The following is a 20,858-nucleotide window of genomic DNA, read 5'->3' as shown; positions in this document are numbered from 1 at the left end:
TTGAAACTTGCAAGACAAGAGTGAAGTCTTCGGTCATAGAGGTTTGTTTCACAGGCGTATGTAAACTGTATCACAAAGCTGTCAGATTCAGAAGGCAGTACTGCTCAGCGTGTCAAAACTTCAAGGTCAAGTTTAACAGCAAAGCCACGAGGTAAATCCCTTCAAAATACACTTGACGGAAAGGAAAGTCCGCCCTGCACAAACAGCTTCAGACGTGACCTTGTCAACTCGTGGAAAATGAAGCCATAAAAGATGCATTCATGTGCTCAGCTTGTCCACAGTGGCACTGGGACTGAGGGGAGATTTATGAAGATAGATATGTGTTTTGGGTTAAATACCCTCCATCACAACAATAGGTACAACAGATTCTGTGATGAAGCTAAACGATGGTTTAGGTGTCTGTGAGACTTACAGAGGGCCGAACACTGCGGGTGTGGGTAGGAACAATGTGGCGTACTGTCCTATCTGGTAAGCTGGACAGCCTCGCTCGTCCTCTGTCGTTGAGACATTGTAGTGAGAGGATGTCTGCATGTCCAAAAGCTGCAATAGATCGATTTCTGCACAGGAAATAAGAAGAGTATGGATGATTAATAATGGAATTATAAGGGACCGCAAGCTTTTTCCTTTTACAGAAGCTCTCTGTGGGAACTGTAAATGCGTCACAGCTCTTACAGGGGTTTGTCTGTTTGTACTCCTGGTTCCTTCCCACAGTCCAAAGACTTGCTGATTAGGTGACGTGTGAACTCCAAACCCACCCTAGGTGTGAATATGAGTGTGTATGTGTTTGCCTATGTGCGTCAGCACTATGGGGGATTTGCTCCAGCCCCCTTTGGCCCACTACAGCATTAGTAGAGTGTAGAACTTTCACAATTTGTAGACTCCGGAGGTAAAACAAACCTATCGGCAAATTGTAATTATTAAAGAAGATACAAATAAGTTAACCTTTGCTTACCTTTGACCCCTGGTGGTAACAGCTCATGTCCTCTCCCGTGATTCTCTGCTTTCAAACAGGGAGAAAACTGCAGCGGCGTGCCCACTGTCAAAGAATGTCGGTCAGCTCTTCCTGTACACAAACAAACCCCGAGCACCAGGAGAAGCACAATAGGGACTTCAAAACGGATCCGAGGGGAACTCCACATCCTGCGTGTCCTCTGTCGGAGGACGGAGAAGGACTGATGCTGCAGAAACATCTCAGCTGCTGCTGTACAAAAACCTGGGCTGGGTCTTTCTCTGGCACCTCTGTCCTTTCCACACATCTTACATACTCAGCTCTCAACAACAAACGAGATCTCTCACCTACTTCTCTGCTTGGTTTCCAGTCACACTGAACCTTTCTCACCTTGTTATTTTTGGGACTACGCACAAAACGTACACACACATACAAACTGGTGCAGGTAGACTTTCCTGGTGCAGCTAATGGGTTCAGCCATAGCTATGAAAATTCACAATATCATGAAATAACTGGAGACACGGCTGCAGACTTTACAAACGGGCTATAATAGCCTTGGGGATGTTGTTCAGATTCTACATATTCTAACTAACTTGGAAAGTTTTTTTAAAACCTCAGAATAAAATATCTATAAATACAGAAAAGACAAGCGGCCTCTCTTTAATGAGCAGTTTACACAGATATGTAAACACTTGTTTTGTCAAAGTCATAGACATCAGGCATTAGGATTCAAATAAAATTGAAACAGTGCAACAAATCAAACATGGATTTATTTGTACAGATTATACTACATATTTACTTCTCTAAGAAATCCAGGCTCGACCGGGAAACTGGTAAAGTTTCCCCAGGCACAGATTAGGCGGTTCTGTGCAGACTGATGCCTGCAACGCACACACATGTCACATGAAGAGAAGAAAGCACGCCAATGCTTCAGTTCTATGGTTTCACTTTTCAGGATATAATAACATAATGTAATCATCTTTGTTTTTGCAGGTCCTGAAATGAGGTCAATCTAACATCAGGTGACCGTGAGAGCAGAGAAACCTGACTGCAGAAGCTGCGTGGGAAGAATTCAGTGCGTCTTCAATCGTTTGTTGAATCAACTTTTTCAGCGATAACTTTAAATAATTCATCATTCTGGATGAGTTCTTGGCTCTCACTTTCAACCACTGCTTTCAGGAATTGATGTTAGAAGGCGTTGTGTCATGCACAGCTCTTTTAAAGCTGCAGTCTATAAGATTGTAAAGAAGAAGTGCGTGGGATCTTGGAGAAGACTCAAATGACTCCCTCCTCTCCTTCCTACACACTCTGCACCAGGGAGAATCTCAAAGGCCTGCAAAAAGTTGATACATTTCCTGGGTGAGAGTTATGTTAAATGTTACATAGACTGAACCTACAGATTAAATGGCCATATTCATGCAAAACCAAGGAGGAAGTATGACATTTTAGTGTCTAACACAGGTAAATGGTGTTCCATATCCTCTCAATGGTTTCTCAAATCAGATTCCATTTTCTTGTTGAGGTCTTGTTGCATGAGCCAAACATTTGTCTCCTTTTGCTCTCATTCCTCCTCTGGGTTTTTGTAAGAAACCCAGTGATTTGTTCAGATGTACGCCATGCTGCCATGTTCTTTTTGGAGAGCAGGGTCTGACTCCTGGCTTTGCTTCCATGTTTTTGTCTGTTTCTAAGATTTAACATGCAAACTGAAGATACAGTTTATTCCATTTGTGAATAATCTTTGTAGACAGATGGCTTATAGCTCAAGCAGGAACAGTTGCTTCTCTGAGCTCAGTGCTGATGTCTGTCCTAGTTGGCCTCAATACTCCAGACAAGCAAACCCCCCATTATTCTAGCTTTGTAGAGGTGGACACACTTGCTGACTAATCATGTGCACTTGATGATCAAAGCTGCCTGTAATTGCCCTGTTATTCATATGGAAGAAGTGAGGCTGCACTTGTTTGTCACTCAAGGTCAGAGTCACATCATGTTAGGACCTAGAAACACCAGACGATTGTTATTCCTTGAATTATATGAAACCACTGAACTGAAACAGGTTTACTTTCTTCTTCAGGTGATATGTTAAGCACAGTCCAAGAAACTAAAGTCTAAAGCCTAATCCTAACCTGTATGCTCTATAAACCAAGCCTCCAACTCACACACACACGCCAATGGATATTTTTCTACTAAAAGACAATGTTTTAGTCCAGTCTGTTTGGGACTCCCACAGACCGTGTGTGTGTGTGTGTGTGTGTGTGTGTGTGTGTCACGCCTCTGCTGGCCTGTGGGATCTTGTTCCAGATGTCCTATGTTCACATTTCAGTAACATGTCAAACTCAACTTGTACAATAACACAATAGCACATGATATAAATATACATAAACTCTTCTTTGCGGGCAGCAGTAGTTGTTTGGAAAGCTGGAATGTTTGGCGATATCGAAAGTGAACGTTGGTATTGAAAATGACAGGCGAGAGCACTTTTCTGCCTGGTGTCTGAGGAGTTACTTCATTGTGGAACAGGTGAAGAAATCCTATTTAACAACATGGATACAGTGAAATCAGAACAATCAGGCAGCTTAAGAACATTAAAAACCCTCTTCATCATCGTTGTCATCGTTGCCATGGTCATCACCTTCATGCAGTTGGAAATGTACAAATATGGAACAAACCGTTAACCTCACCTGTTTCGTACACACAACCTGCTGTGCACATGATTCTTCTCTCATAAAAGCATCCATGTTATTGAACTCATTAGCATCACATGTAGAAAGGACATTTATGTTTCATCGTTATCGTCATCATCATCATCACACGAGGACACATTCAGAAGAAGACACATTCCCGGCTCTATGTACACTTAAGAAAATGGCTTCAGTCGACTCAAGGACTTGGTAAACTGCTACCATCAACAACTGGCAACACGGACAGAGATCCTCTAACATAAAGAACAAACATCCTCAGCACCCAGACTGTCTGAACTCTGACCTTGAGGACCTGGACCACAGGGCCCATCTGGAGACTCCCCACATGTCCAGTCTAGTCCTTGTTGCTCTTAAGGTTTCAAAGAGGTCCAGTATCTAGACATGGACTTGCAGACTCTGTGATCCCTACCAGACAGCCAGAACATAACAAGACCACTTTTAGCTTTGCCTATACTTAAGTATTTACTGATTGATTCTGTCTAATGTCCATGGCCATGTGGGTTCTCTTAGTGTAAACTGTTTGGAATGGCTGGTCGTCAGTTATATATTTGCTAAATCTGTCAGAATCCATCCCTGTTTCCTCGCTACGCCAACACCTATGCACTGTAGACTGACAGGGCTTCTCAAACCACCTGATCCAAAATCTAAAATACATTCATCGCATTACATTTTTACATGCTACCTCTACTTTCACCTACACAAAATGCACTTAAGTCAGTTTCTTGGATTTAACGAGCAGAACTGCTGCCACCCTGAATCATTTTCTCACCATATTTTGTTCAAATAAACAACCAAAACACCAACTTGTGTGGGCAGGCTTGGCACCCGGCGTGTGTGCCTGCAGTGAGCTACTTATAGTACAGTCTGACTCAGCTGTTCTTTTGATTTGGCAAATGTTCTCCCTTGAGAGCACACACACACACACACACACACACACACACCCACAGCTCCTCCCGTCATAAAGCACACACACACACACACACACGGGGACACAAATGTGAAGATGCACACCGAGCGTCCAGACAGACAGCACAGGTGACAGTCAGGCCAGCCTGTTATGCTACTGCTACTGAGAACGTCAGCTTGTCAGAGTGAAAGAAGAGCCATGTGGTGACTCCGATCCCACGTGGAGCTGCTCTGAGGTGACTGATCATTCTATTCGTCTCTTCCCTCTCTTCCTCTCTGGACACTAGCAGTGGTCATCCTCGTCTGTGTCACTTAGCAACTCGCTGGCTCCCGCCGGACTCGCCTCGCCCAAATGCTTTCGGAAATGCCCGTTAGGAACCTGCCAAGAGTGTCTGAGCTGAGGGGCGGAGCTGATGGCGTTGGCCCGTCCCAGACTGGTTGCGATGGCGGTCTCGAAGGTGAGAGTCTCTTGCCCCTGGCCTGGCTCGCCGCTGTGCAGGTCCTCGTGGAAAGGGAGGTAGGGCTCTGAAATGTAGCGGTGAGGGGAAGGGTGGCTCACTCCTGAAGCCTGAACTCCGCTCTCTATGTCAGCCCTCCACGAGGTCTCTGTCAGGCTCACGGGTCCATCTTGAGGCTGGGTCTGTTCCTCAGAGGAGGTCGCCGGCGCGGCAGGAGTTTGCGCTCGGCAGACCAGGGGGGAGTAGGAGATGTACGGCCGGGGGCGAGAGGGGGTCTGGGGTAGCTGACGCCGGTTGCGAGGAGTACTGGACTCTGAGGCTGAATGGGCCGGGCTGCCTGATGTGTTGACCTGCAAGGAATACAGACATTACACACAGTAACGCAAAGGTATGGCGTCATTATGCCAGCATCGTAGTGTTGTATCCCCCTACAGCTGTATTCACTTTGCAGCCCATTCAAAAGAGTTTGCCTGAGCCTCCGTTTGACCTTGTGCACTCCCTCCCACCTGTCTCTGTAAGGCATGGGCGCGTCCTTCACTGGGCGACCGGGACTGTCTCCTCTCACGTGAAGGGTCGTCGCTGCGCTCCTCAGAGTTACACCGGGACACATCGGGGGACAGGAGATGGCGCCGTTCCCTAGATCGCCCTCTCTCATGAGCTTCCACTTCTCTGTGATTGATTTTAGGGCCTGAGGGTCAAAGTATGTGACACACAACAAAGGGACAACTTAAGAATAATCCTGATTTATCCATGCCGTGTTTACAGCTGGGACACGGGCGACTGACCTCTGTAGCTCCTCTGTCGGGGCCGGTACGTGCGGTCAGGACTGATCCTCTCCAGAGAGTGTTGCTCTTGCCACAGGCCGTTCACACACTGGTCTCCAATGGTGGAGAAGGAGCGCTTCATTAGCTTAGTGTCTGCTGCTGTCGTCCCAGACTACACACACACACACACACACACACGCACACACACACACATAGCAAATGCACGCACACACATAGAGAAGTGCACAAATTTGCACACATTTGTTCTAAATAAAGTGCAAATTGAGAATAATTGCCATTTATCAGAAACCCTCAATGAGATGTTCAAGTGTGAAGCCTGGAAGGGGAATGAGAGCGTTGCTGATATATCTTCTATTCTAAATAACTTTGTGGCCTTGTTCATTGAGGTTGATGTTCCTGCTCACCTGTGCGTCCACAGCCAGTCTGGGCATAGAGGAGGCTCTGATAGAAGAAGTCCTCTGGGGGGATTTCAGGGCTGCAGGGTCCTGCCTGGCCTGCTGCATCGCTCGGTTATACTCCACTACGTCTGGCATCTACATCAAGGAGAAAGGAGTGTGTGTGTGTGTGTGTGTCACATCCACTTATTCACTATGACCTCAGCTCAGCTTCAGACAACAGATGGACTTCCTACAACATCAGTGGACATATCTTGGTTTGATCAGACAAAGTGATTACCAGTGTGTGTAAATGGTGGTGGTGATGATGAGGATGGTGGTAGTGGTGGTAGGGTGGGCGGTAGTCTTCCTCCCCCTCCTCCCCCTTCTCCATAGAGTGAGCCAGAGGTTGCAGGAACATGTCTTGGGGAGAGATGGGGCTGAGAGCCACGAAGCCGCCTCTTGTGCTGAGGTCACACACACACACACACACACACACACGCACAGAGAGAGAAGGCATCTGATGAAGTGATGATACAGTAGATTTATCTGCTTTAAAAAGCTAAGCCCAGCATAAGCAACAACGTGAGGAGACATAGAAATTGAAGCTTTACAGAGCAGATCCAGCACCGTGCCGGAGGAACGACAAGGAGTTGGCATTGCATAGGATCTCCTGAGGCAGAGACGAAGCATCCATACGCTGGAACATGGGAGCATGTTTCTGTGGAGAGAGAGAGAGAGAGAGAGAGAGAGACGAGGGGGAAACAGGAAATGAAGACGTGTCCCAGTATTTCACACATTTGCTCAAGCTGTTGTAGATGTTTGGTTTGAATTTGTGCCGGCTTGTCGAACAGAAACAGATGAAGCAATCAGATTTTAGATGAACATTTGTGGCCTAAGTGATCGCCACCTGTTGGTCAATTCTCAGTGGTTGCGAGGGAAAACAAATGAAACCTGTTCGTACTTGAGTCAAAACATTTGAATACATGGCGCTGAGGCGTACCTGCTCCTCCAGCTGCTGTCGGAGCTTCTTGGCTTTACTCTGCTTGTAGTAGTCCATGATCATCATGGCGGCATAGATCTTCCCGATGGTCATGTCACTGGCTGGGAAGGACGCAGCAGAAACAGACGAGACACAGGATTCATGACTGCTAATCAGTACTTTACCTCCACACAGGAATGAGTCTCAGGTGTGATGCTGTTGTTACCTTTGTGAATAGGAACCAGCAGGTCCAGTGTTTTCTGAGACAGATGAGGCCAGATGACACTGATCTCCTTCTGCAGGTCCAGGTCCATCTGATTTCGGTCCTCCCCTCCTGCATACACAGACACACATGAACACACACACACACACAGATTCATACAGATTAACGGCTGATGTTCATTTAATCAGTTGCCCTTTACTGTCACTGTGTGTCTCTGACCTCTGGCGATCTTGACCTCCAGCGCAGTGCGGATGAGGGCCATGAGAGTGGAGGTGAAGTGGACGGACATGTCCTCGTCCACTGGCATGTTCATCAGAACGAGACGCTGATGGCAGCAGGAGAGCAGGAACATGAGTCACAACCAGCACAGCAAGACACAATCATTCAAACACGACACACACAAAAGTACAGGAGCCCAGAGTGGAAACACAACTACACGGCTGCTTTGGGTTTCAAAATAAGAGCTTTTATTTTGGAGATATTGAACTCTGCATTTGCGTGATTATAGATTAATTAAGAAATAAACAATAATGGAAAAGTTGATGAGCTATTTATTTATTTTGACTTTAAACAAAGGTCTGAGCTCCATAGACACTCAAGGCTTCTGCACAAAAGAAACAAAGCCAGATTTCTACCATCATTTCACATCTCTAAGTTTGAAAATAGCGAATACAAATACTGAATGGACTAATTTATTTCTTTATTAGATACTGAGTACAGAGGACTAAAAAGGACATGCTGTACACCTGCCTATTTCCTTATGCTGAGGTTACAGAATAGAAGTAGAATCACAAATATACACTTTATAAGTCTGTACACTTTCAGTTCAAAGTCTTAAATTGATCTGATTTCAGGGTGATGATCGTGTAAATCTGGCTTAATATTGGTGAAAAAAAGCGAAATCAGAGGACTGCTGGGCCTTGGTGGAGGTATGTGTTCTCTAAGAGGCCTCAGGTTTTGTAAAGGAAAAACTCACATTGTGCAGTAAGAGAATAACGTTCATCTGCAGTGGAACATGCTTGCAATCACACACGCACACACACACACACAAACACAACATAGCACACGGCGATGCAACACTGGGCTGTGGCTCATGCAGACAGACACAGTGTGTGTACCAAACAGAGAAGAGAGTATGAAAGACGTGGAGGCTTCAGAGCAAACGTCTACTGGTGATAACTCTAAGCATGTGGATGTGTAACAACTCTGGCTGAGGTCTATCAGCCAGCTCAGAAAAATACATTCCAGCAATGAGGCTTCCATCAGATAACAGTAAGCAGATAATGAGGTCTTAGTTCTCTGCCAAGATGCAAAGCAAAACAGGCAAATCAGTATTCCAGCATTATCTGCCGATGGAAAACACTGGAACATGAAACTGTGTCAACAAGCCATCCTCCATTGTGTAATCAACAGAAAAATGCTGCGCTTATCCAATGTATGACACACAGAATGAGGCTTAGCAGCGCCGATCCTCGCTGGTTACACTATGAAAGCAGTGCCTGTCAGTCTCCAGTGTCTCGTCTACCTTATATGCCACCTTGGAGGGACATTTCTTGCCCAGGCCTAGAGGTGGCGACATGTTGGTCAACATCTCATACATGTCAGTGTAATGGATACGACCACTGGGGGCGCCAGGTAGCCAGGGGGGAAATGAGGATGGGAAAATGAAAGAAGAAGAGGGTGAGGGGGAAGGAGGAGGGGAGGGAGGGATGTTGGAGGGTGGAGGAGAGATTGAACAATGAGGGGGGAGTTGGGGGAGTGCATTCCAAAAGGAAGGGAAGAGGGGAAGTGCACAGAGGGGGGCAAAGAGAGGAACAGAAATGGAGAAGATACAAAAGAAAGGATTATTTCCAGGCATTATAAAGGAGAGAATAAAGGAGAGAAAACACAGGCTGCATTCTTTCTATGCTGCCAACAGGGCATAGAAATCTGGGAGAGGAGAGAACTTTGGACGGGATGGGCAAAGGGACGACAGTCTCACTGGATCTGGTACAAATATTAAACACGTACTTTGTGCACAGTAGATACTGTGTGTGTGTGTGTGTGTGTGTGTGAGAGAGTGAGAGAGACAAAGGTTATGAAAAGGGCTTTACACCAGATCCAAAAGGTAGAAAGAGACAGGCGTCCCTGCATCCAGAGCAAACATGAGATCTGGATCAAATGAAGAGCTTTGAAGCATTAAGCTGTCTGCTTCAGGGACGTCCTGTGCCTTAGTACCCTGAGACTGGACTGTGGTCATCCTTTGAACCAGGCAGGTCTGAGTAGCACCTCTAAGGCCAAGCAGGGTGGTGAGAGTTGGTGATGGGGAGGGAAGGAGGGACAAGAGGAGGTCAGGAAGGATCCCAGACTGAGGACGCAGAGGGGGGGAGAGGGCGGGGGGGTTTGTTGACATGGGGGGAACCAAACCTTGCATGCCACCCTGTGGGGGCAGTTCTTTCCAAAGCCCAGGGGAGGCGAGATAGTGCGTACAACTTTGTACATCTCCTTATAGTGGACCCTACCACTGGAAAGAACATACATGTCTTTAGTTGTGTGTAGTTACAGATGTGGAGACCAAAGCCAGGAAGAGTGAAGCCAAAACAGAGGCTCAGTCCTCTGCTATCAAACAGGTTAAACAATCTTAGGACAAAATATAAACATCATATCAGTCACAGAAATATTACTAGGAATAGTTTTACAATATTTTCATGCTTAAGAAGGTTCTGAACACACTGTACTTTACATTCGTGAGTGGACATGAGGCATTGACTGTATTTTGAACGCTTTAGTAGCATTTGTATGTACACGACTGCACTATGGATGGATTTTGGATAAAGACACTGACCAGGCAGCGCGGTCATACTCCCCCCAGATTCGGACAAACTCATCCAGGTGGTGGGGGCCCAGGATGGAGGAGTCTCGGGTCAGATACTCAAAGTTATCCATGATCACAGCCACAAACAGGTTCAGCATCTGTGAACGGAAACATCAGAGCCAGGACACAACTAACTAACATGGACAGCTTTAGTCTGAATAAGGAGTTAGAGTTCATTAGTCTGCCTGTCGTACCAAGAAGGAGCTGAAGAAGATGAAGGAGACAAAGTAGAAATAAGCAAAGTCAGAGCCGCAGCCCCCCTCGTGGTCAGACGTGAGCAGTGCAGGGGAGAGGGAGGTGTCCGTCTCACATTGCTGACCCCCCAGACACGACAGCATAATCTCCTGCCACGACTCCCCTGTGGCGCTCCTGGACACACACACACACACGCACATTACACAACACCAAGAGAAGGAGAGACTTAGGGACTGCGGCCAAACAGCTCACAGTTTATTCACAGTCAGTCCTGCCAAAATGGAATGTGTAATCAAAGCATGGCGACTCTCACCGCCTGCTTTACAGACAGCTTGTACCTCAGACGCTGACCAACAGCTTATGTGTCCTTTTAATGCAAACGCTGAAATGTTCAGACACAAGAATTTACTTGAACTTGAACTAGAGAAAGAACAAAACCTGCCCTGGACTTGAACCCCCCCTCTCCCCTCTCATCACCAGAGGTTAAGTGTCTTAAATGTTATCCAGTAAGGAGCTGAGTGGACGCTGCAGCATCTATCACCCCTGACATTGAACGACCCCCTGGGTACTTAGTGAGCAACGTAACCTAGCAACATCATTCTGAGGTTTGGATCAATGCTGGATCTGTGTTTCACCGTCGCTACACCAGCATATTCAAGCCAAATGCAAAATGGATCATCTGCAAATGTGAGCAACAAAGTATTCAATATCACATTGGATCATTTGGTTCATCTGCTGCAGCTTCCCTTCACTGGATTTACATTTGGTTGTTTTTCCTTTTTGAGCATTTTTACATCGATGATAAGTCTAGCATCCTTAAGTACAAAATGCTAAATAAGGACTTTTTCAAATATAATTACAAGAGTGAAGGCTTTCAGGAGCGTGTGTGTGTGTGTTTGTGTGTGTGTGTGTGTGTATGTGTGTGTGTGTGTGCGTGCGTGCGTGTGTGTGTGTGCTATTTTGGTATTGGAGACTGCAGGGATTGATGAGAGGGCAGGACAAACCTGACCTAGATTGTCTTTGCTCAAGGAGGAAATTATAAACAAAAAAGAAACCACATACACACATACACGCCCTCTCTCTCTCTCTCTCTCTCTCTCTCTCTCTCACAAACTGATTTCCACTAATTCATCACCGGCAAAAGGAGGGGGAGTGCTTGTTTGGATCATTATCAGTGCAGCTATAAGTAAGTAATTTTTGCATCATGTGCATTGAGGGTGAGCCTCTTGTTTCCTTACAGGATGTACTGTAGTTGTCTTAGTAACCACATACAAAGAACAAAACCTTTATTTGATGTTTCCCTGTTTGCTGAACAAATGTAAAATATATAAAAAAAAAAATGGTGAGTGGGAAATACAATTATTCCAATTTTTCTGTCAGAACAAGAAATCCAGTGAATGTAAAGAACACAGAGCCTGTTGTTGTGTATGATTTTGTTTCTGCACATTCCTACCTGAAGAGCAGCATCAGAGCACCAGAGAAGCTCTTGAAGTTGTTGTGTTGGTTAATGTGAGTCTCCTCATTCAGCTTTATGTTTCCAAACACCTGATTCATAAGCCACAAGTGTCAAAATCAAAACATCAGACACAGATATACAAACACCTCCAGAGAAGAGATCATACAAGCAAACTGCTACATGTGGTGCTGTGAGATATGAACACTTTATCCTGGGAGATGCAGACATTGATCAGGTTTCTGCTTGTTCCTGACCTGCATGCCAATGATGGCGTAGATGAAGAAGAGCATGGCAATGAGCAGACACACGTAGGGCAAGGCCTTAAAGGACTGAACGAAGGTCCACAGAAGAATCCGGATGGTGTAACCTTGTCTCAGCAGTTTGATCAGACGAGCCGCTCGGAACAGCTTCAGAAAACTCATGTTGAATGTGTCAACAAACTGGCAGAGGGGGAGAGCAGAGAGGGGAGGGGCGACAGTGGAGAGAGCAGTCAGGCTGATAGTTACAGAAATCCAATATTAAAGCTCACATAAACACTGACAACTGAGGGAGCCGATAGAGACTGAGAACACACTCCCTCTCTCTCTCTCTCTCTCTCTCCGTCAGGCTTTGCTCACCCTTACTCAAGCTTGTCGTATTACCTGCAAGTCGACTATTATTTCGGTGATGCTGCCCAAGACGGTGATGAAGTCAAAAATGTTCCACGTGTCACGAAAGTAATTCTGTAGGGATAAAGGAGAGGATTTGAGTCATTTTGCAAAGGAAGAATCACACAACAGGAGCCTGAACCCTGATTCAAACTGTGCCTGCTCACCAGAAAGCCGAAGGCCATGATCTTGAGCACACACTCGACAGAGAAGAGAACAGTGAAGGCTGTGTTCAGGTGCTTCAGTACAGCCTCGTACGCTGGTGGGGCTGAATAATACTGAAAACACAAAGGAGTAGCAAGGGGTAAAAATACAGATAAATAGACAGAAAAGTGGAACGTTCCCTTTACTGCGGCGGCCTCCTCCTGATCCCAGCGTCCTGAACATCTACAGGTTGATGGAAGATTCCTCCAGAACCATAAATAGTGCCTCGGTCTCAGCACCGCTCATCTGTCGCAGTATAAAAGGAGCCGTTCCTCCAGGGGCAGCAGTCGCAGTTAATGAGGTCATGCTAAATAGCAGCCCCTGGACATTATAGATCAATATTTAATACAGGCTGAGTCACCATGCGTCTGTCTGTCTGTCTGACGGTCTGAGCGTCTGACAAGGCCCGGGAAAAGGCCACTAAATAACGCGGAGAGGCAAAAAGGGAAACATCAGCAAGCGGCGGCGAGATCAGCGGCTCCAGATGAGACATCGCCGTGTCACTTTCTGCACGTCCATGTTTGTAGTTTGGAATGACACATCAGAGCGTACTTTAAATCCAAAGTGTTAACAGTCACATGTTCGTAACAGTTTTTGTTGCTATTAAACTATTTACCTATCGCACCGTCTTGTTGCTGAGAAGAGAGAACGCATGAGAGCGGAGATGAAGGGAACATGAGAAGCTACTTGGACCGGACCTGTAATCCATCCAGTTGTCTATTTCTCTGGCCTTATTAAAAAATGTCACACCCCATTATGTTGCCTTTGTCCTCACCTTCATCATCAGCACAATGGTGTTGAGCGCGATCATGGCCAGGACGGTGTACTCGAAAGAGGGTGACACCACAAAATGCCACAGGCGGTACTGAAACGTGTGCCTGTTCTGGGGCATGTACCGGGTCAGGGGCTTGGCACCGATGGCAAAGTCTATACACGCCCTCTGAAACCAAGACGACAGGAGACACAAGCACGAAACAGTGAACAGGAAGACGTGAAGACATGGAGACATAAGCAGTCAGAAGTTCAGAACTTCTTGTGTATCCGTGAGGCCTTGCCAGACTCGCTCACCTCGTTCTTCTCCAGGCTGCACTCCTCCATCATCTTGTCCCCCTGCTCTTGGAAGGTGATGATGATGAGAGCCACAAAGATGTTGACGAAGAAGAAAGGAAAGACGACAAAGTAGATGACGTAGAAGATGGACATCTCCATTCTGTTGCCGTGACTCGGACCTCTGTCCTCCTCTGTCACGTCTACCGAGTGCTGCAGGACCCTGGGAGACAAAAAAACGATATTAATATTAATGAAGGCTGAAGCAGGAAAACAATGACATCACTGAGCCTAAACTATTCCATTTCAGAGAGTTTGTTTACAGGAAAAAATGCCAAATATTATTTTAAGAATTTGGCAGTTTTTCCAACAGCAGAATCAATGATCAAGACTTGGAACAGTCCAACCTTGGGAGCTCTGTGAGTAAAATATTGGCTTAACCTTATTATGACATAATGAATGGCAAAGTCTCTGTTAAACTAATCACATCAATTACATTTCATTCATCAAAGGTCAGATTTGACCGTCGCCAATGAAACAACCCAGATGTTCAAAGGTTATAATGTTGATAAAGACTAATGAGCCGTGTGAAATGGAACTCCCATCAGACTCACTGAGGCCAGCCCTCGCCGGTGGACACGGTGAAGAGGGTGAGCAGGGCCCAGACCACGTTGTCGTAGTGAAACTCGTGCCTCTTCCAGTCCCGTCTCTTCACCTCCTTCTTGTCTTTGCCGTAGTCGATGTAGTAACCCCTGAGAAACGGGAGAGAGAGCGCGGGCGACACGTCAATGGCAAAGAAAGAGAGACAGAAAGGAAGGAAGTGAAGTGAAATGAATGTTGAGCATTACTGGCAGTCCTTCTCCGTGTCCTTGGAACTGTCGGTGCAGTAGAAGAACTTCCCCTTGAAGAGCTGCACGGCAATGACGGCGAAGATGAACATGAAGAGCTTGTAGACGATGAGGATGTTGAAGACGTTTTTCAGGGACGTCACCACGCAGTCGAACACCGCCTGGGGACAGGAGAGGACAGACAGACAGGTTCCTTCATATCCGGTGTTTACTCCTCCCTGTGAATGGCAGAGATCACTGCCGCCTCATATTCTGCCTAAATCTTCCCTCATCCTTTCCTTTTTCTCTCTTTCCGTCCAATTTTCCCTTTTTGTGTGTGTGCATGTGTGTGTGAATTAGCAGGGACGTGCAGAAGCCAGAGTTTTACAGCACTAACCAAACTGTGTGCACCTGTTTATGCAGAGTCATACGCTCGCGGCGATTTTTACACAAACCCAGCCAATGAATAATAATGAGAAAGTGGCACAACTCTATAATTGGAAAGGGAAGTGTGATCATGCTGCAACATGCATCTGATATTTATGAAGATTGATTTGTTTATTTAAATCTGATCCCAACTGTAGCTAAGATGGGGAAGGAGGGACGGGAGACGAGAGCGTGTCTGACCTTCAGTTTAGGAAGTCTCTTGATTGTCTTCAGAGGCCTGAGGACACGCAGCACCCTCAGAGATTTGATGGTTTTGATGTCCCGTCCTTTGTTATTTCTGCATAGGAAGATGGACGGTGTGAGCATGGAAGCAAAGCAGGAGGGTTTAAACTTTTACTATTTGGCCAATAACTTGTTGGGAAAATCTAGAACTCAAACTTTGTTCCCTGGATTCACAGTCTATTGACATCCTTTCAAATAGGCCACGCCCCTTAACACACTATATTTTCTGCCGTTTAGGATTGACAATCTCACACAATTATAATTACGAAACGTCACATGTAGAATGTCTGGATCAAGCAGGACAAAGGCAAAATCACATTTATTGTTGTGATAAAATTGGCTGCTGAAGTTGAGAGGGGGCGCGGCTTATTGTTAAAAAATTGCTGAGTCATGAGTGAAGCTACTACTTAGGCCTAAAATGAAACATGAATTTTGCCAATATCTTTGAAACCAGACGTGGTCCAATCAAATGTGTGTTTGTTTGTCGTCGTGGAGGAGTTTTAATCATTTCAATATAGAACTATTTTAAAGAGAGAAACACATTTTTGTCTTTTACCCCATCACATTGCTGCCGGTCATTCCACAGAGGCACGATCCACAGAGGGACAAACAGGAGAGAGGGACACGTACATCAACAGTTATAATCCCATCAACATAAACAGATGAGACGTTTACATTGTGGCCAGTGAAGAAGAAGAAGAAGAAGAAGAAGAAGAAGAAGAAGAAGAAGAAGAAGAACAAGAGCTTGTCGTCAAACATAAAACACCACTTTGAAATGTGAAAACTGCAGACACTCGCATGTTTAGATGCATGAAAGATCCATGTGAGTAATTCAAACAAATCATGAGACTGACGTAAGGGCGAAGGCCACCAAAGCTCCCACCACCACGATGAAGTCCAGGATGTTCCACAGGTCCCTGAAGTAGGAGCCGTCATGGAGGATCAGACCCTGATCGATCATCTGAGGACAACGCAGGGCCATGGAATGAATACAGATGGTTTGTTTGTCTCTCCAAGGCTAGTACGATGTATAGTTAGGGTAGTATGTGGTTTGGTGTCATCGTGACTCAGAGGGACTCACCTTAATAATCATTTCAAACGTGAAGACACCGGTGAACACGTAATCAAAGTAGCGTAGAACCTGTAAAGCCAGTGTGAGACAGAAGGACAATCAGATATAAAGGGAAACTAACTTGGTTGGTTTCATGATTTGCAGCTCTCAGTGTGTGTGTGTTGCCGTGGTTCATACTAAAACACACACACACTGAGATGAGCCTCTTTCCACCCATAACCAAGCTCAGTATGTCTCTGACTCTATTTGTCTCACTTCTCAGCAACTTAATTGCTTCTCGTCAAGTAACATTTGCAGTCTTTTACAAAACAAATTAAGCAAATGTATTTTGAAGACGGGCTGTGTTTATGTTTCTGGCACTTTGGCTGCGTAGCGTAAACAAAAGGACTATGAGGCCCCAGGCTCAGATAAATGGACACGGAAATTGTATCTCGGAGTCATCAGAGCAGTTTAGGAAATGATAAAATCATCTAACAGTGGGGTATTCTGGATTCCATTACGCTGTCTTGTGTGGATGTTAGATGAACACACACAAACCTTGTTCCAGTCAGAGGTTGTGGCTACAGGGTCCTCAGCAGCCAGCGCTATACTGCTGGCAGCTATGACCAGCAGGATGGACATCTCAAAGTACCTGAGGTTCACCACGTAGTGACACGCCCGACGCACCCTGGGAAGGAGAGAGGAACCATGCGGGAGAGAGCGAAGGGAGGAGGAGAGGAATTCACACAGTGCAGCAAATCTAACGTCTGATCTCAATCGTTGGGCTAATTATGAATAATCAACTGTGCATCTGCTCAAGCACTGTGAATACATGAGATGTCTGAAGTACTACCAGCTCCTCATCGCACTGATATCATGGAATACAGCACTTCAAAGGAGTCCACTTTACTACAAGGACCCTCAGAAGTCTGCTCCAATGGGAGAAGCTGTGAAAAGGACAACAGTGTGCTGTGGTGTGAGTTGTAGCAGCAGCAGCTTACGGGTTGTCAGGTTTGAAGATAAACATGCTGTCTGGGGTCACAGTGATGACAGGATCGGTCTCCTCTGCCTCCTCCTTCTCTGACTTGCAGGCTTCGGGATCTTTACTGTTGACTGGAGAGCAAAAGGAGAGAAGGAGGCGAAGTAAGGGAAGATGATAGAAGAGGAAGAGGAACATGCACATGAACAAAGCCACTCAGAAACTCACAAGCACGATGTTCATTAAAAACAAATTACTCGGGGAAATATCAGCTGAGAGTTGATTGATTCCAGCAGCGGCAAAGCAGAGCAATCAGTGAATTATGTGGATTGATTTAGACAATGACGTGGCTCAGTGCGTCTCCAAACTCTGTGTGAGAAACTACTTAAGCCAGGTGTTATTGGAGTGAAATGAAGCGTGACTGTGCAACATTACGGCCTGTTCCCACCTCCAGTTCATCCCAAAACTGAATATGAGAAATTTGGCAAAGCTTTCCATCGGGGTGTTAGTATCTTTGTTTGAGCCCTTCAGCTTTCCGAGCATGAACAGATCACAGACGGCTCAGAATCTGTCCCAAATACCTGGAGATGGACACGTTCCAAACAGGGAAGGCAACAAGTTCAAGAGACGACCAGGAGTCTCATCTGTTCCCTACCTGTGATGGTGGAGAGCTCCATGGATGACTGCTCATTGGGCACATCAACGATCACACTGGAGCTCAGCTGAGACTTGTCCTGGTCCAGACACGCTGCTGTGTTCAGGTCCGCCTCCTTGTCTCCTTTGTATTCCTCTGAGGCAGCAGGCTGAGGAGGCTCGTCCTGATTCTGAGCACGGAGGTCAGCTTGGCTCTGGTCATCTGCTGGGTCAGCGGCCCCTCCTTCGCCGGGGTCACCCTGTCTGCAGATATCCAGACAGAATCACTTGACTGGAGAAACTGGAGCGCCATGAAACACGAGGAAAGTCGCTTCAGTGCTCGAAAGGGAAACTCATGTGTGTGTTACAACATCACAGACAGAGAGAATGAATAGCATGTGTGAGATATTGGGACGTTTCTCTGCAGCTGATCAAACTCAATGAGATGTTATGGTTCTTCCCTTTATCTGTATTATTCCCTGAAGCTGCAGTTTATGAAAACACATTTAGCTTTTACATTCAAAAGCTGATGTTTGGGAATATGCGGAGGAATATTCCCTCATCCCTGATCAATCATTTATCACAGCAGAGAAGAAAATACTTTAACTATGAAAATGGCAACTTTATAGCCTGATCTTAAGTTGTAACAATGTCCTGTGTGTAGTGTCCGAAGATAGAAGCACATAAACGCACATTAGAAATAAAACCACATAAAAACAAGGATTTTGTGGGTTGCTACTCGACGCTCCAAGGCCAGCACCTTGGGAACTGTTGCCATGTTTATGCAAATGCAACATCCTGGAGTTAATCTGGCCAAAGAATTTGCATCTCACTCACTCACCCCCTCCTCCTCCTCCTCCTCCTCGCCCTCCTCTTCTTCTCTCCTCTTTCTAATTCTGTGAAAAATACAACCAAACAACAACAAGCCTGGTCTGAAATCAATCATCTACCTGCTCAGCTCTGGTTGGCACAGATCTCTGTCCTTCTTCTCTGTCGCCGTCTCCTCTGAGTGTTTCTTCTTCTCCTTGCTGAGGGAGCGGCTGCCCAGGTTGTTCCCATCCCCGGGCGATGACCCTTGACTTTTTGCCGCAGTCTGAGTGTCACAGTGATGACGTGGCCTCCTGCCCCTGAACGCGACGTGACCTCCCATCTCAGGGGTCAGCATACCGTTATCCGGCGGTCTAAACTTCTTCACCGCCCTGTGCTGACGCTCGCAGTTTAACCTGGGGCTCCGGTGTTCACTCAGTGTGCTGTGACTCTGATTGGTGCTGAGCTTTTCACTGTCGGACATGGACTCTGACTCCGTCGGCTCTGGTACAGCCAGAGACGCGGGCGCATCAGGAAGGGGCGTGTTGATGGGATCAAGCGACTCTGGCACCAACACTGACACGGGGGGTTCAGGTAAGTCAGCAGATAGTGCAGGATCCACGGACACAGAGGAGCCTGAAGCCTGGGTCTTGGCGGGGGACACCGAGGGCGGTTGCGGCTGTCCTTGCTGGGCCTGCTGGTCTGCGGCGGGAGGCCCGTCCTTTCCCTCCTCGGCGGCGGCTGCTGCAGCGGCGGCGTTGAACAAGATCTCCCGGCTGGACATCTGGCGTTGTCTCCTCAGCTGGCTGGTCCTCTGCTCCCACACGGACATGGTCATCCTCTTTCTTCTCTCTCTCCTGGACATGAAAGAGTTAGAGGGGTTGAGAGGTGGGGGTGGGAAGCTCTCTCTGATGCTGCCCTGGGCCTCCTCCAGGGAGTAGGAGTAGGCATGGCGGGTGCGGTGGATGGCTCTTTTCCTGTACAGGTAGGGCCGCCTCCTCCGGCTGCCTCTGTGGAGAGAGGGAAACCACACAGTATTAGTAACAAATCTGTTTCAAACACAATGGCATAGTCAGAGTACAGTTAGATAAAGGTCAACATGGTGGAGTTAGCATATAATTTGAGACATTGTTAATTATGAGTCCAGATCCGGACCGGTTTGTATTTGCATCCTGTGTATTCAGTTAAGGACTAATTTGGTTCAAAATAGAGTTTCTAAATGTGAGTTGATGGACTCAAATTGCTACTTCATGCTTCCCTTTTATGTTTCATGAGATGCAAATTGATTATTGCAGCATTCACACTGAGAGATGATTATTACAGGACACATCAAGCACGTCTGTCAGATGTTCAAGCAGTTTACTGGCAACAATGAGCAGTTTGGTTTCAACATGAAGCAGTTCTGCAGGATCAATGGAGATGTTATGTGAAACATGTGAGTTAATCTGTGGCTGTAATTTGTTTAAAATAAAGAAGAAGTGTAAGATGCAGAATGGAATCAGTGGAATAGATACAGTATAAAGAATAATGAATCAAATAAGAGTTTGGAGGTACAGGACAGAGCATGGAGGCGATATTACACAGGATGAGTCTAAGAACATATGCCCATTTAAGGAAGTCAGGCAGATGTTAGTGAGGGATTCAGAGAGGTGAACAGACAGTGTTACTTACTGGAGCGGGGACTCTTGTGCGGTCCGTGTTATCAATGAGCGATTGGTTGAAAACAAGACATTAGTGCTTTTGTGAGCAGAGACAAAACAGGGCAGGAGACACACAGCAAACTGTCCTCAAAGGCCACAGACATTCAAATGTATTAAAAGGATCAGAAACCTTATCAATGCCGTTACCAACTGTTGCAAATCGGATTGGATTGCAGCGTCAAGGCAAATGTTCATTACTGACTTTATTCGTTTGACCCCCTGACTAAATACAGACTTTGTTGTGTGTCTCCGTTTGGAGCCAAGCGGCACATTGACAAACAAGATGGTAGAGAAGTATTAGAACAGTCTCAACAACATTCATAAACATTAACAGTAAGCGCAACATTGATAAGAAGACACTTTAGGGTAGATTGACATGTTAACACACAATCAGAGCTCCAGTATGGTGAGAA

General features: G+C 46.2%; 1 protein-coding gene across 1 annotated transcript in view; it reads right to left on the bottom strand.

The window, feature by feature from the left end:
- Positions 1-1,718: 1,718 nt before the first annotated feature.
- cacna1ea (calcium channel, voltage-dependent, R type, alpha 1E subunit a) overlaps positions 1,719-20,858 on the bottom strand; it is a 60,451-nt gene continuing 41,311 nt past the window's right edge. The window contains exons 20-47 of the mRNA XM_076153320.1: positions 18,889-19,755; positions 17,961-18,202; positions 17,328-17,439; positions 16,885-17,014; positions 16,357-16,416; positions 16,130-16,236; positions 15,832-15,843; positions 15,234-15,330; positions 14,628-14,788; positions 14,394-14,531; positions 13,801-14,002; positions 13,508-13,672; positions 12,696-12,806; positions 12,523-12,603; positions 12,136-12,321; positions 11,879-11,970; positions 10,425-10,599; positions 10,201-10,328; positions 8,902-8,998; positions 7,596-7,701; positions 7,380-7,487; positions 7,175-7,275; positions 6,786-6,892; positions 6,473-6,638; positions 6,202-6,330; positions 5,798-5,948; positions 5,519-5,700; positions 1,719-5,362 (exon numbers count right to left, since the gene is read on the bottom strand). Of these exons, the coding sequence (XP_076009435.1) occupies positions 4,838-5,362; positions 5,519-5,700; positions 5,798-5,948; positions 6,202-6,330; positions 6,473-6,638; positions 6,786-6,892; positions 7,175-7,275; positions 7,380-7,487; positions 7,596-7,701; positions 8,902-8,998; positions 10,201-10,328; positions 10,425-10,599; positions 11,879-11,970; positions 12,136-12,321; positions 12,523-12,603; positions 12,696-12,806; positions 13,508-13,672; positions 13,801-14,002; positions 14,394-14,531; positions 14,628-14,788; positions 15,234-15,330; positions 15,832-15,843; positions 16,130-16,236; positions 16,357-16,416; positions 16,885-17,014; positions 17,328-17,439; positions 17,961-18,202; positions 18,889-19,755 (4,738 nt within the window). The 3' untranslated portion in view covers positions 1,719-4,837. The remainder of the gene's footprint in view (positions 5,363-5,518; positions 5,701-5,797; positions 5,949-6,201; positions 6,331-6,472; positions 6,639-6,785; positions 6,893-7,174; positions 7,276-7,379; positions 7,488-7,595; positions 7,702-8,901; positions 8,999-10,200; positions 10,329-10,424; positions 10,600-11,878; positions 11,971-12,135; positions 12,322-12,522; positions 12,604-12,695; positions 12,807-13,507; positions 13,673-13,800; positions 14,003-14,393; positions 14,532-14,627; positions 14,789-15,233; positions 15,331-15,831; positions 15,844-16,129; positions 16,237-16,356; positions 16,417-16,884; positions 17,015-17,327; positions 17,440-17,960; positions 18,203-18,888; positions 19,756-20,858) is intronic.

This window comes from Genypterus blacodes, unplaced genomic scaffold (genome assembly GCF_046128005.1).
Source record: "Genypterus blacodes isolate CSIRO-AG114 ecotype Tasmania unplaced genomic scaffold, CSIRO-AGI_Gbla_v1 ptg000058l_1, whole genome shotgun sequence".
Taxonomy (NCBI): domain Eukaryota; kingdom Metazoa; phylum Chordata; class Actinopteri; order Ophidiiformes; family Ophidiidae; genus Genypterus; species Genypterus blacodes.
This window is presented reverse-complemented; position numbering and strand designations above follow the sequence as displayed.